This window comes from Podarcis gaigeae (genome assembly GCF_964106915.1).
Source record: "Podarcis gaigeae genome assembly, chromosome: 7".
NCBI lineage: Eukaryota > Metazoa > Chordata > Lepidosauria > Squamata > Lacertidae > Podarcis > Podarcis gaigeae.
The window spans coordinates 21,335,066-21,351,765 of NC_139683.1; the positions used below are offsets into that span (position 1 = coordinate 21,335,066).

Below are 16,700 nucleotides of genomic sequence, written 5' to 3' on the forward strand. Positions count from 1 at the left end.
CCAGTTCCTTATTAGGCTACCCACAAGTGCTTGTTGTTGTTGTTTTTAGCAAAACATTGAATATGATCACACACTTTTGGTGATGCTGGTCTCTGCCTTTTGCTGGTGCTGTATTCTCTCTTCAGTCCATCAGCTAAAACCTATTTGTTTACGGAAACAACGGTTTTAGCCACAGATCCTAAACAAGCACAGCTCAACGCTTCCCGGAATGCACAGCATGCATGCAAAGTGAATCTAATACTCACTGAGTGGCCTCGGGTGAGTGACTATCTCTCAGTCTCAGTTCCCATCTGCAAAAGCAAGAATAACGTTCTACCTCATGGGACAGTAAATATGGAGGCAAGAAGGAAGGAAGGAAGAGCAATTTGCACAGAGTTGCTATAGATCACAGGAAATGCAAATAATTATGAAATAATATAGTTCATAGAAATGTTCTTAACATGACCATTAAAACGTAAGCATAAAGCTTCAACAACATTCTTAACTGATTACTTCAAAAATACCAAAGTTCATATACATATGCGTGACACTTTTGTTATATGTTGTGATCTAATTTCAAACAAATAACATACCAGAGCTGCTCAGAAAATGACAAACCTATTTTGTTTTTTGCCTGCCCATTTCAGAGCTGTTCCATGCCTCCAAATGTTTTTATTTGCTTTCATTTCTATATTTTTACCGACACTCTTTAAGTAGCTGAGAGGGCAGCTCTGGAGAACAGAGAATAGCTGCTTCCAAACACTAGCCTTTAAAATCTTGCCAGAGCTGAATTCTGCTGTAATCCACTCCTAATGTACCCCAAGCCACAATCTGCATCACATCCTTGTCTGTGACCCAGCAGTTCATCCAGAAAGCGTCTAGAAGAAGCCAAGTAAAAAGTGAAGATAGATTTTGGCTAGGCATAAAAGTCCCCATTCAATGGATGCAGAGTCTCACGGCTTTAAGTACATTATTTCTCTGGAAATGGTGCACAACACACAAGGCCAAATGCCAATTTATATTTAGCAGATCTTTTAAAAGACTGTTATGCTGCCCTTTAAGTATCTGCACTGCAAGGATAGTGACATCAGGCCCATTCAGATGCATAACCACACATTAGACCAATGAGTAGCCGCAGCCCTGCCATTGCACATGTTGATTACCCTCCCCGCATCCCTGGCACCTGTGTGTACAGTGCAAATATCTGCAAGGAGGGTGCTGTGCATGAAGGCAGCCAAGTGATTTGGGAACCTGAGCAACCGAGGCTTCAGAGTGCGTGGCAGAATTTTATACAAGGCTCCCTTGCTGCAGATGCATGCGCGATATGTGCAGGTGCAAGGGCAGAGCTAGTCACGGTCTGCAACATCGAGGACATGTGTGGCTACTTGGTGAGGCTTCATTCATGTTCTGGCTTTGCACATAGAATATACGACAGATAGACTGCATGATACTCCATGCCGCACAAGACGAGAGGAATCACATGGCTGCCGTACTGATTCACGAAAGCAGCAGACACATACAACGGCAAAGGAGGACATTTCCACACACAGAACTGCAAAGGAAGACGTTCAGCGAAATTTGGGGAGAGCCTGGGAGGCGGAACTGGAGGCAAAAATTTGGACTGAACCCAGTTCTTTGCTTCAGCCAAGCATCTTTTAGAGATGTCTGTGTTTTCCCCTTCCTGCCCTGCATCTACACTTGCCCTGTCCCCTTGTCACCCATCTATGCATGTGTCTACTACAAAATCTGGCAGCAGGGCCCAGGTGCTTTACTCCTTGTGCCACAGGGACAGTTTATATGGAGAGAGGTTGGCTGGCCTGAGCCTTGCTGTCCCTCAGTGTGTCCTGCCAATGGCAGACAGCCCTATCTATCTAAGAACTCTCAAAGCATCTATCTGGGCAACTTGTGGATACACAAAGGTGCCAAATAAGCTTTAGCCTTAACTTGGACCACAAACCCATCCTTAATCTGGCCTTCTTGATCCCAGTCACCTAATCTGGCATCTGATTCATCAACCTGTCTCCAATGTTCTCCACCTCCAGCTTCTTGGATCCATGTTTACCAGGCTCAGAGCCCAACCACTGGCCTGTTTGGACCGTGCCTTTTGCCTTTCTCTGATTTGCTACTTTCCCCTGGCAGCTATTTTCAACTCTTGACTCCAGTTCTCCTTGTGAACTGGTGACTGACTGAACTGTCTTCTCACTTCCTCCATGTGCGAATTCATCTTCAGAAAACGAGAGGGAGGGAGGGAGGGAGAGAGAGAGAGAGAGAGAGAGAGAGAGAGAGAGAGAGAGAGAATATCTGGCTTAAAATGAACAAGTTCCACCTCCTCCATGACACATGTACACAAATCATGTAAGTTTAGGAAGCCAAATGCATTTGTTATCATCATTCCCCAACAGTTATCTTGAATAAAGAATAAAGCAAAGTACAGCTCTTAACTCTAAAGGCAAAATAAATACCTCTTCACTGTGCCTGCCCAGAACCCCTGTGTGTTTAAATTCCTGGCTTTAGTGAGCCAAGTTCACTTGCACAAAGCACGTTTGCCTCATTCAGATATGACTGAAAAAGCTTCATTCCATTAGCGCGGCTGCCTTTCTCATTCAAATCCCTCTCACAAGCCACTTCTGATAGTCAACACACATTCTCCATAACAGCTATTTTATGTCAAAGCAGAAAGATCAACATCAAGCAGCATGAGCTTGAAGCATCCCACCCCCACCCCCGATTCATTTAGAGATTGTGAATTATAACACATTCATGTCTTATCATATTGCTCTTCAATAAGTCCTGATTGTTAGCGATTTCAGTGGATCCTTGAATGCAGGGAGTTCAGCTACTGTGTTGATTCTCAGTACCAGTTCCTTAGCACCTTACAAGATTAATGCAACACTGATCGTGACAATGTGCCTTTTTAGAGAGCTTTTTACAGTATGCTGAAAATATTTTGTTAAGAGGCAGCATGCCTCTTAATCACATCTGTTTGTGCAGGTTGGCAGAATGCTGTTGTGTTCATGTCCATCTTACAGGCTTCCTTCAAGCAGAGCCAGTGTGGTGTAGTGGTTAAGAGCAGTAGACTCGTAATCTGGGGAACCGGGTTCGCGTCTCCGCTCCTCCACATGCAGCTGCTGGGTGACCTTGGGCCAGTCACACTTCTCTGAAGTCTCTCAGCCTCACTCACCTCACAGAGTGTTTGTTGTGGGGAAGGAAGGGAAAGGAGAATGTTAGCCACTTCGAGACTCCTTAGGAAAGTGATAAAGCGAGATATCAAATCCAAACTCCTCTTCTTCATCATCTGGTTGGCTGTTGTGAGAACAGGTGCTGGACTGGATAGGCCATTGGCCTGGTCCAGCAGTTCATCTTATGTTCTTATTGTGAGAAAACCTGATGATAAATCTGTGGTCTATTTAGCCTAGTAATCACCCTATTTCTGGAGCTGGCTCCCCATTCTTCATGTGATGAAGGTAAGGAGGCCTCCCAAGGCAAGTTAAACATATTTCATCTGACAATCTCTTATGTATATTGAGCTGTGTAAAATTTGGCCGTCTTTGGATTAGTGAAGTAGCTGAGTTTCCATCTAGAATGTCACAGATATCTGCTTTTTCCACCAAAGCTCTATAAGCCTAAAAATACTGGGCGGGGGTGGACTTACTCAAGGGCTTAGATTTTACTAGGCTATCCAAGATAACAATAAATGAAAATGCAGAAGGGAATGTTTCAAGGCAAGGGAGTCAACCTTTCTGAGCAAGCAGGGAACAATTTGTCTGTATTTCTGATGGCAGCTCTGTCAATATATATATCCCTAGAATTATCACTCTGCTCATTTTAGGAGCGAACTTCTTACCCATCAGCCTCTCTTGCAAAGGACAGTAATATATAAAGCACAATCCTTAATCCTATATTTTATTGAAAAGCTGTCCAACAAAGAAAATTTAACGCTTGCCATCTTCTCTCAAATCTCACCGGAGGCTCCAACCAGGAGTAATCTGTGTTCTGCCCCAAAGAGGTTCTTAACTCATTACGTAAGCCTTCCCAACACTGCACAGGAAATTGCTATTACTCTCCGTAGGTTTTTTTAGAAGGCAATCGTTTTGGTCCTACTGTAGCTGCCATGGCCCAAACCTCAAGCTCAGAGTCAGAAGAAGATGACAGCCTGGCTGGATCTAAGGCTGCTATGACACTGGCTGTGGTGGTGGGTCAGGCTCCTAAAACTGTGAGGCCACCAAACCAAAGCCCACCAAACCCAGGCCCCCATGAGAAACTTACCTTGAGCTTGAGGAGCCAAGTGGCTCCTTCACTACCATGCCTGCCGAACAGCATGCCTGGCAGGAGACCCCAAAATTGAGAAAGAAAACCCCTGTGCCCAGGCCAGGCTTCTGGCCCTCTTAAAGTCTTCTTTAAGCAAGGGGTTGGGACTTAAGACAGGTAGGCTGAACGGGTGAACAGCCTTCAACAACCTCAGGCCATCCAGATGTTATTAGACTACAATTCCCATTGTCCCTACTGGCTGGGGTTTATGGGAGTTAAGAGTTCAACAAGGTGTGGAAGGAATGGGGAAGGCTGGGCAAGAGACAGATTCCTAAAGGCCTCAATCCATTTTTGTTGGAGCAATTTGCTCAGACAGAGCTATCCATGGTGTTTGCCTGGCTCCATCATGAATTACGCTCTCCTTATTGGGACCAGCACAAGACAACAGGCAGAGAAAGAATATGATACATCAAAAACAGAATTTGTTGAACATACCAATGGCATATTCAATTTCATTTTAAGTACTGCTTTGCACTCTTTTGCTTACTTCTCCCATTTATATTCTTCAAAGGAATGTATAGAATCTCCTCAGTTTTCTCTTATCCTTTGACATAGGTCAGCCAGAGAAAGAATGAGTGCTTCAAGGCAGCCAATAAATTTTACGGCTGGATGCGGATTTGAACCTAGGTGTCCTAACTATTACACTTCATTGGTTAACTGGCAATACTAGTCTGTGTGTGCGCACTGGACTACAGCTAGAAATTTTATTTTCTGCTGACTCTGTTAAGTTATTTTACCATAATATCCTAGAACCTGATATAGATTATAGAATTTGCTTCTGATCTGTATTGTACTGTGCTCTAGGCTTGCCAAATAACTCAGGCTAAAAGTCTGAATAACAACACCACCACCACATGGGAGAACTGCTTAGTCATAGCTGTAATATTTCAGTACATTAATCGTCAAGAGCAATAGGGAGATAGATATATAAAGCTCTCTAATACAAATGAAGACTTAGCTGAATGTAACCGATACTTCCTATGTGTGAGAGTAACAGGACAGATCTTGTTACCTTTCTGTAATAATAGCTTTACCATACTTCCTGTTTACAATGACTTATGTGAAGGCACCTCTAAAGTCTTCCACTCAGTAATGTACTGCAACATCCAGCTCTTAACAGGGCCAAAATTACAGTTTAACATCTGGAGGAAAGATCTGAAAAACTGCCCCAATTCACACACACCCCAAAAGATCCCCACCACCAAAAGAAGGATTCTGTGGGTTGTCAAGTTTTTTTGGGGGGGTAGATAATTTCTTATCTGAGCTGGTGTTTTGGTGCCAGTGATGGGCAGGGAAGAAAGAACATTTAGCACTGTCATACTCTACCTCAATACGCATATGAAGATCCACTCAAAACACAGGGAAAGGCATGATGGCAGAGAATTTGTAAAATCAGGAATATATAAAGCAAGTGGAAGAGAGAGAGAAAGTATGTCTCCCTTTCTAAAAATATGAGAACTGCAAGCTAAGGCCTACTTCCAAATAGCCAGGACCAGCCAAAAACCAAAGGGGCAGGTAAGCCCTGGAACTGCAAAGGACCCAAGGTGAGTCAAGGCAGCTATGCTGTTTCCTCTTTTGTGCCCCATGGCAGGAGATTTGCTTCTCCCACTCTCAAGATATTAGAAATTGGGTGTCACCTAATGATTGGTGGTAGGTTGGGGACATCATAGGAGGGGTGTTTCTAGCTACCCCACTCCTTCCTTTTGGAAGGCTTGCAAACTGCTGCAGGAGACAGGCTGTGAGCAACAGCATGGGAAATGTTTCTCAGACCCTGTTATTTCTCTATCACCAGGAGTTGTAAAGTTTTTATATTTATAGCACTTTTTGTTATTATATTTGCTATTGTGTTGTTTTGCTGTGTTATTACGAAATGTTTTTTTTGGTTTTTGAAATGCATCTGTTTTCTTTGTTGTAAGCCACTTTGAGCATGATTTTGTGTGTGTGTGTGTGTGTGTGTGTGTGTGTGTGTGTAAAAGTGGCATACAGCTAAAATTATAAATGAGTGAATGGCAAGCAAGAAGAAATGTATGAATAACCAGAGAAGAGTGGTGATGGGCTCCAGTTTAGACAACTTAAATAAAAAGATTAGACTTCGGCAAGATTAGATCTAGGTAGATTAAGGGTTCCCCTTCATGGATCACTGCCTTGCCATGGCGAAGAGGCTTGAAGAACTCAGAGAAGCTACGAACTATGCCGAGCAGGGCACCCAAGATGAACAGGTCATAGTGGAGAGTTTTGACCAAACGTGATCCACCTGGAGGGGGAACCGGCAAGCCACTCCAGTATCCCTGCCAAGAAAACTCCATGGACAAAGACAACAGGCATATAAAAGTTATGACGCTGGAAGATGAGCCCCTCAGGTCGGAAGGCGTCCAACATGCTACTGGGTAAGAGCAGAGGACAAGTACAAGTAGATCCAGAGCTGATGAAGCGGCTAGGCTAAAGCCGAAAGGACGTTCAGTTGCGGATATGCCTGGAAGCGAAAGGAAAGTCCAATGCTGTAAAGAAAAATATTGCATAGGAACCTGGAATGTAAGAACCATGAACCTGGGTAAGTTGGATGTGGTCAAAAATGAGATGGCAAGAATAAATATTGACATCCTGGGCATCAGTGAACTAAAATGGACGGGAATGGGTGAATTCAGTTCGGATGACCATCATATCTACTACTGTGGGCAAGAAACTCGTAAAAGAAATGGAGTGGCCCTCATAGTCAACAAAAGAGTGGCGAAAGCTGTACTGGGATGCAATCTCAAAAATGATAGAATGATCTCGATACAAATCCAAGGCAGACCTTTTAACATCACAGTAATCCAAGTTTATGCACCAACTACTGGTGCGGAAGAAACTGAAATTGACCAATTCTATGAAGACTTACAACACCTTATAGAAGTGACACCAAAGAAGGATGTTCTTCTCATTATAGGGGATTGGAATGCTAAAGTAGGGAACCAAGAGATAAAAGGAACAACTGGCAAGTTTGGCCTTGGAGAGCAAAATGAAGCAGGGCAAAGACTAATAGAGTTCTGTCAAGAGAACAAGCTGGTCATCACAAACACACTTTTCCAACAACACAAGAGACGACACTACATGTGGACATCACCAGACGGGCAGCATCGAAATCAGATTGATTATATTCTCTGCAGCCAAAGATGGAGAAGCTCTATACAGTCAGCAAAAACAAGACCTGGAGCTGACTGTGGCTCAGATCATCAGCTTCTTATAGCAAAATTCAAGCTTAAACTGAAGAAAGTAGGAAAAACCACTGGGCCGGTAAGATACAATCTAAATCAAATCCCTTATGGATACACAGTGGAAGTGAGGAACAGGTTTAAGGATTTAGATTTGCTGGACAGAGTGCCTGAAGAACTATGGATGGAGGCTCGCAACATTATACAGGAGGCAGCAACGAAAACCATCCCAATGAAAAGGAAATGCAAGAAAGCAAAGTGGCTGTCCAATGAGGCCTTACAAATAGCAGGGGAGAGAAGGCAAGCAAAATGTGAGGGAGACAGAGAAAGATACAGGAAATTGAATGCAGATTTTCAAAAAATAGCAAGGAGAGATAAGAAGGCCTTCTTAAACGAGCAATGCAAAGAAATAGAGGAAAACAACAGAATGGGAAGAACCAGAGATCTGTTCAAGAAAATTGGAGATATGAAAGGAACATTTCGTTCAAAGATTACCATAATAAAGGACAAAAGTGGTAAGGACCTAACAGAAGCAGAAGACATCAAGAAGAGGTGGCAAGAATACACAGAGGAATTATACCAGAAAGACATGGATGTCTCGCAAACCCCAGGTAGTGGGGTTGCTGACCTTGAGCCAGACATCCTGGAGAGTGAAGTCAAATGGGCCTTAGAAAGCACTGCAAATAACAAGGCCAGTGGAAGTGATGGTATTCCAGCTGAACTATTTAAAATTTTAAAAGATGATGCTGTTAAGGTGCTACACTCAATATGCCAGCAAGTTTGGAAAACTCAGCAGTGGCCAGAGGATTGGAGAAGATCAGTCTACATCCCAATCCCAAAGAAGGGCAGTGCCAAAGAATGCTCCAACTACCGCACAATTTCACTCATTTCACACGCTAGCAAGGTTATGCTTAAAATTCTACAAGGCAGGCTCAAGCAGTATGTGGACCGAGAACTCCCAGAAGTGCAAGCTGGATTTAGAAGAGGCAGAGGAACCAGAGACCAAATTGCAAACATGCGCTGGATTATGAAGGAAGCTAGAGAGTTCCAGAAAGACATCTACTTCTGCTTCATTGACTATGCAAAAGCCTTTGACTGTGTCGACCACAGCAAACTATGGCAAGTTCTCAAAGAAATGGGAGTGCCTGATCACCTCATCTGTCTCCTGAGAAATCTCTATGTGGGACAAGAAGCTACAGTTAGAACTGGATATGGAACAACTGATTGGTTCAAAATTGGGAAAGGAGTACGACAAGGCTGTATATTGTCTCCCTGCTTATTTAACTTATATGCAGAATTCATCATGCGAAAGGCTGGGCTGGATGAATCCGAAACCGGAATTAAGATTGCCGGAAGAAATATCAACAACCTCAGATATGCAGATGACACAACCTTGATGGCAGAAAGTGAGGAGGAATTAAAGAACCTTTTAATGAGGGTGAAAGAGGAGAGCGCAAAATATGGTCTTAAGCTCAACATCAAAAAAACGAAGATCATGGCCACTGGTCCCATCACCTCCTGGCAAATAGGAGGAGAAGAAATGGAGGCAGTGAGAGATTTTACTTTCTTGGGCTCCATGATCACTGCAGATGGTGACAGCAGTCACGAAATTAAGAGACGCCTGCTTCTTGGGAGGAAAGCAATGACAAACCTAGACAGCATCTTAAAAAGTAGAGACATCACCTTGCCAACAAAGGTCCGTATAGTAAAAGCTATGGTTTTCCCAGTAGTGATGTATGGAAGTGAGAGCTGGACCATAAAGAAGGCTGATCGCCGAAGAATTGATGCTTTTGAATTATGGTGCTGGAGGAGACTCTTGAGAGTCCCATGGACTGCAAGAAGAACAAACCGATCCATTCTTAAGGAAATCAGCCCTGAGTGCTCACTGGAAGGACAGATCGTGAAGCTGAGGCTCCAATACTTTGGCCACCTCATGAGAAGAGAAGACTCCCTGGAAAAGACCCTGATGTTAGGAAAGATGGAGGGCACAAGGAGAAGGGGACAACAGAGGACGAGATGGTTGGATAGTGTCTTCGAAGCTACAAACATGAGTCTGACCAAACTGCGGGAGGCAGTGGAAGACAGAAGTGCCTGGCGTGCTCTGGTCCATGGGGTCACGAAGAGTCGGACACGACTAAACGACTAAACAACAACAAGATTAAGGGTTATACTGTGGAATTCCAGAAGCTGGAGAAAATAACAGGGAATGGATATCACTTGTACATTTTCCACATATTTCTCCAGTGGACTGCTTTGCCTTGCCCCTTACAGCATCGGCTGCAGTAGCTTTTCTCACAAGGCTGATGTTTTCATTCCTGCGTGAAAGCATCTGAAAGGTGCGTCTGGCTTATGGAATATGTTTCTGGAAACAAAAATGTGCAATTGTATTATCTTGATCTGATTCTGCAAAGCAATTCTATTCTTATGGGGCTGATAAAATCTAAAAAGATGCATATAAATGTTTGCTTTGGAACCCTTGCTTTCTCCTGGCTGCTAAACCCTTTTCTGGGACTTTATATTTGGGCAGGATGTCATCGTGTCAATCTTACCACACTGTTCCCTTAAAATGCTTTGATAGCTTATGCAATTTGCTGATTATCTGGTCATTCATATTTGTATCCTGTTTAAACTTTGTTCCCAAAACTTGTGCAATTACGGAGTTGAGAATCACTTTTGAGGTATGAGTGACTAATCTTTTGGCAGGGATGTGGGAGGATTAATGGCTTTATGGCAAAACAACATTACTAGCAGCAGACCCATCTGCCTGCAAAGAAACAGCAAAGAGGAAATGCAATTTTCCCATGGCAGGTCAAACTCATTTAACAATGTGCAGCAGCTGTTAAAAAGGACACAGAAACTTTAGACCATATGATTACTAAGGGGGGGAAATCATCTAAATCCCCCAGGAAAGTACCTCTGTCTTAAATTTTATTATACTTTTGCCATCTCATCATAATAGCCCTCCCAGAAGAGCTACAGCAGAATCTCTCACCACATCCTTTGTCACCCATCCTAAATTCAGTGTAGTCAATGCAGAACCTAGCAAGTGAATGTTGCCATTATACCACACAAAAAGTAATTTCCCCCCAGGAATTACAGCAATTATTATTGGCCAAGTACTTATTTTGACATTAAGAGCTCATTTAAGAGCATGCATGTTTGTCAGAGGCCAAAGGGATTACTTTCGGTGTTGTAAATTATGCTCCTGTCTCATGTATTTATTTATTTATTTGTTTATTAACGTACCTATCAACCACCAATCCATAGAGTGTACAGCAATATATACAATAAGATATCCTACCATAAAAGCAGTGCATACCTTTCATTTTGTACAGTGCCACACATACCTCAAACACAACATTAGTAGTACAATTCAAGAATTCGCTTTGTTTTAAATGACAGAAGAAAATGCACTTCACTCTTTCCTCACAGTATTCTAGCTTTTAATTTGTTAGTAATTTTTATTTTTTTAAAAAGTTTTTTGTGGTATTAAAGTAGAAAGCTTCATAACAAAACTCATCTAGGTTTGACGTTAGTCACGTTGAGGTGACATGACTTTTGATTCTGTTTCATGGCTTTTTCCTCCCCTGCACCTACTCAATCTCTTTTTATTCCACAAACACTAATTTCAGCACCAAGGACAGTTCCATGCTGCCTGTATACTATTTCAAACCAATCACTTTAGGTTGAAGTAATTGTTTCGCATCTGAAAGCAGTCCTGAATTTAATGTTTGACGTTTGTTGTGCTTTTATTATGTTGTAAGCCACCTAAAGTGGCTGGAGCAACCCAGTCAGATAGGCAGGGTATAAATAATAAAACTACTACTACTACTACTGCTACTACTATTATTATTATATTACTTGCCATCTAAGACAGAATTAGCTTTTTTTATTTTTAAAGAGTTCAAAATTCACTGGAAACCAATACAGAAAGATTAATGCAACTTCCAAAGCCACCATTTTCCATTTTCCTAATAAAGATCCTAAGTTGCTAATTACTTCAGCTATTGTGGCAGCGAACATCTGCTTGCACACTTTTATCTTCCTAGTGGCCTAATGAGATTAAAAAAGCTGATGCATTTTTGAAGCAGGGATTGTTTGTGGCTTACAAGCTGTCCTGTCAATTATTTCTTTCAGCAAAAGTGGTGAATTACCCTAAAACTAGAGGCTTGGAAACCCAACGTTCTGCTGGTTTGTTTACTAAGGAAACGTTCCCCTCCTGTAGACAGATCAGACCTGATCCACAACTTCTAGGCTCCTACTGCAACACACTCTGCACAAGGCTGTTCATGAAGGCAACACAGGAACTTCAACAGGTGCAGAATCCTGCATGCCATCATCCTAGTAGTGAATGTTCGACCTGCATTGAGCCATTTCTTCTGGACTCATTCAAGGTCCTGTTTCTCATCTTTAAAGCCTAGCATGACCTTCAGGACTGCCTCCTTGTATAATCCAACATCAGGTGAGGATGAGTGAGAAGGCTTTATGGCCTGTGCCAATTTTTTTGTGGCAAGTTAGGGTGGCAGTGCTTAGGAACCAGGCTGCTTTTACAACTGCCCTAAGTTTGTGGAGCATCATTCCTAAAAAGAAAAGCTATCTTCTTGATAGTTTAGAAAGAATTGTAAAGCACACCACTTGCATCAGGCATTCGCTTATCGCAATTGTCATTTGTCTTCCATAGTTATATTGTCTAATATTAGATGGTCGGCTTGTAAGTTGTGTTTTTGTTATGCCACCTTCTCTTGAAGCATTTTTGGAAATGTGGTATATTAATATTCTAAGCTATAAATATAAATACAGACTTCCTCAATGCCTTACCCTGATAGACTAGCTCATTGGCTTGATTACCCTTTGAACAGAATTGGGGCGAGGAACCTTTGGCCCTCCAAATGTTGCTAACTAAAACTCCCATCAGCCCCAGCAAGAATTATTGATGCTCGGGGATGATGGGAATTGTAGTTCAACAATATCTGGGAGGACAAAAGTTTCCCCATGCCTGATCAACAGCAGCAGCAGAAGAAGAGAAGTTGTTGTTGTTTTAATCAACTTCTACACAATTATTTCAAGGCAATACAAAATAAATAAATAAACTGCAAAATCCCCAGTTACATATGCACACACAAGAACTACAGCAACTAAATTCAAAACAAAACTAAAACAATACAAAATAGACACTCATGGCAAAGACTCATTAATCCATCTGATAAAGCTTATTAGAACAAAAATGTTTCCAGTTGTCTCTAGAAAGCAGGTGCCTGCCATATCTTTAAAGGAAGGCTATTCCACAAACCAGGGGCAGATGTAGAGATATAATGTGGTGCTGCCCCTGGAGACTTTCTGAAGGCTTCAGGAGTGAAGCAACAAAACACTCCACATTCTTACAGGACCCGATAGCTAGTATATATAACCATTTTGCTTCCTTCGTTTCCTTCTTTCCACTCCCAAATATGCGCAAGAAACAGCAGGGAAGCAATTCCTGCATACTAACTATGGAAAATACCCATTTATAGAGTATTTTTTTCCAAGCTGGCAATATTTTCCTAAAGAGATATTCTTTATCTGAAATTCATCTGGGCGTTATCAAGAAATCATTCTTCAGTACATCTGGAGCAGAGTTAAGTTTTCTTTCCTGGGAGCCTTTGATTACCTCTCTGCATGCAGCGACGTGTGCTTAATTAAAACTTTAATGGAAAGTGCCATTAAAAATAGACACACAACGCATACCAAATTGTACTTAAGACTCCCCACCAGAAAAATCAGCAGAGCCGTGTCTCCCTGGAACTAAAATGGCAACAGCGTTTAACTTGAAGTACCCTCAAATTGTGAGATTTATAGCCATGTTACATATAAATATTGTACTGCCATAAAAAGGCAACATATGGCAAGAGCCATTTGTTAGCATTTCATGGTGTCTGATAAAAGCACCACACCCATTTTGCACTGTAGGCTAAATAACTGACACTACCATTCTAACTATGTCCAAATGGGATTTCTTCACATGGTTGGATTAACACATTTTTAAAATGCTTATGCTGATGATAATAAAGTTTTGTAGAAAGTATAGGATTGCCATAGATCTTTGATTTTACCTACTGGCAATGGCATTCCTAGCAAGTAAATCTGAACAAAAATGCACCTATAGCTACAGATATTCCTACTGTGTACTCAATCAGATTGTATGGGATTTTTTTGGTTAATGAAAATCAATATTTTCATACATTAATTTTTTACGATTACAGATTTTGACAATAAATCTGTAAACAGGTAGATAGCAAGCTGTTGGGTTCAAGCAATAATTAATAAAACTGAAAAGTATGCATTAACTTGGCAAATAAAAACCCAACTTGCATTTTAGCTGAGAAAAATTAACTGAGGTGGTCTGGAAAAGAGTTTGAAATTGCCAGGTCACATGGCTGAGCTGAACAGGCTTATGATCCAGGCTAAGGCCCTCCTCTCTGGTTATGTTTCCACCATGTCCCTGACCCATCACTTTTTAAGAGCTTATGCCTGCTTAAGATCCACTGGGCTCAGCCCAGCTAGCTGGCTACCTGTTGAGACGGGAGGGGGTAGTCAGGGGGGATATGCTGGCATATCTCTGCCTGTGTTGAGGATGAGGGAGTTAAGACACTGTCGCGCAGTTGTGCTGGGGTCTCCCAGCTCAGCTGGAGATTTGCTGGATCCTAGATCACTCATCCTGTCAGATCTTGCTATAGGGTTGTTCCCTTAGTTGCCGATGTCAACATCTCTAGGCAACGTACAAGAAAGGAGTTAAAACAAGCAAGGTGTTTTACTATTAATAAGGTGTTGTATTATTGGGCTATCTTACTGATTAATAGTAAAACACCTTCTGTTCTGTTCTGAACAATTTTTAAATGTACAGGAGCTTTTTACATTTGGGCACCACATTTATTCAAAAAAATATTGCAGAACACAATATTTTTTTTATATATTGACTCCTTTCTTGCTCTGCTTTTTGAAAGGCTTTTGACACCAGTTCTCTGTTCATTTTGGTTCTACCTGTTTGTTTTCTTACTTTAACAAAATTAACAAATGTCATGTGAAATACTCAAGAACCAGACCCCAATTTCTGTACTGTCTCTTCTATTCTGGTGGAGCCTAGCTTAAAATATATACATATAATGGGCTTGCAGCTAAATCACATGTATTCTTCCACTCCTCCCCTAACCACAGAAAGATTCTCTACAATATACTGTATGAAATCAGTGAGGCTGACTTTATCGGCATGTGCTCTGTTGGTTTTGTAAAATAAATTCTGTGTAAAACACATTTATACTTTGAGATTCTGTCCTGCTTAAAGCATGCCTTATTGAATAAGTAAACAATGCAACCTGATTTCTGCATCCTAGGGCAAGTTGGTAGCAGAGTGACAGGCGATAACATCTCAATAGAACTGACATGCAAGATTCCTTGCATTTTATTTCACCCATCTACTTGCAAGTCTGAGTTTCTGATTGTAAAGAGAGTGGTCTACGTGTTCACAGCAGCAAATGTCAAGAGGCAATTCTTGGCATTCAAACGTTAATCCCTGGAACAGAGTTTGCTGTCCTAACTCCTGCCCCAAAACATGACAGCAGATGCTCTTACATGTACGTAAGCAAGCAATCTTTACTAAAGCAGAGTAATGGTACAGACTCAGAAGGGAGAAAGGAGCTAATCCACTTACCAGAGTGGTGCATACTCTGGTTATCTCCTGCTTGGACTACTGCAATGCGCTCTACGTGGGGCTACCTTTGAAGGTGACCCGGAAACTACAACTAATCCAGAATGCGGCAGCTATACTGGTGACTGGGAATGGCCACTGAGACCATATAACACTGGTCCTGAAAGACCTACATTGGCTCCCAGTATGTTTCTGAGCACAATTAAGTATTAGTGCAGACCTTGAACACCCTAAATGTCCTTGGCCCAGTATACCTGAAGGAGTATACTGGTATCTGAAGGAGTATCTTGGTAGCGGCACCCACCCTGTGGAACGCCCTCCCATCAGATGTCAAGGAAATAAACAACTATCAGACTTTCAGAAGACATCTGAAGGCAGCCCTGTTTAGGGAGGTTTTTAATGTTTGATGTTTTATTGTGCTTTTAATTCTGTTGGGAGCCACCCAGAGTGGCTAGGGAAACCCAGCCAGATGAGCGGGGTATAAATCATCATCATCATCACCATCATCATCCAACCTTGGAGCTTTCACAAGGCAAAAGTTTAGCAAGGATGAGCATTGGCTTGATTCATGAGCCCAGTGACAAGAAGTTCAAGCTGCATGGGGGCTGAGAAGTTGCTGAAACAAGTTTCCACACCCGCCTGGCAAGCTTTAAAGGTGAGGTAGGGTGCATTCTTGTCTCACCTGCAAGCTGACACTAAATGTAGAGAGAAGCATTACCTTGTCCTGGGAGAGAGTGCTGGACCTGTGCTTGGAAGCCTCCCCAAGACTCTGGCAGGGCCCTCATCCACACAGAAGAGGGTGGAGCAGCTGGGACACTTGCCCCAACCTTGGAGCCAGTTGTGCTCCATCTGTTCCAGCCCCACTCTTCCATCCCTTCTCATCTCTGTCCAGAGTCTGCCATCCTGTGCCTGAGCCCAAAAGCACCAAGGGATTCATGACATCTGGACTGAACAGCAGAACTAGCCTCCCTCTTGTCACTGTCGGACAATCTTTAAATAAAAACCAATGTTTAAACAGTTGATGCTTGCACTTGCAAAAGAACACAGCATGTCAATGATCTGCAAGAGACCATCCTAGACAAGAAGCCATTCTATAGATAAATGTGTGAATTAACATTTACAAAAAAACCCAAAACAGCCTGTCTGTTGCAATCATCACATATACTTGCCACCCAGAATAGACCAACTGAAGCGCAAGCCCTGTTGCTCACATGTTATAATATCATTCAATTTGTGTGCCAAAAAAGTAAGAAAATACCACTAAGTTCCATGCACAAGATACGGGAATAAAATGAAAAACATTCTTTTTTAATCAGCTATTGCACTGCCAGTTCATTCCAGAAATAGATTTCAGCAATATATAACAAAAATACACAGAAAGAAACAGAAGATGCAAAACTTTTAAGAGAGAAATAATTGAGCCAGTTATAGTATATCATAAATAAGTAATCTAGGTAAAGGTAAAGGTACCCCTGCCCATACGGGCCGGTCTTGCCAGACTCTGGGGTTGTGCGCCCATCTCACTCAAGAGGCCAGGGGCC

The 16,700-nt window shown here is 42.1% G+C and overlaps 1 protein-coding gene across 1 annotated transcript in view; it reads right to left on the minus strand.

Moving 5' to 3' along the window:
- LOC310849142 (oxidation resistance protein 1-like) overlaps positions 1–16,700 on the minus strand; it is a 223,377-nt gene that overhangs the window by 159,983 nt on the left and 46,694 nt on the right. Inside the window, exon 3 of the mRNA XM_083749162.1 lies at positions 246–290. Within this exon, the coding sequence (XP_083605288.1) occupies positions 246–290 (45 nt within the window). The remainder of the gene's footprint in view (positions 1–245; positions 291–16,700) is intronic.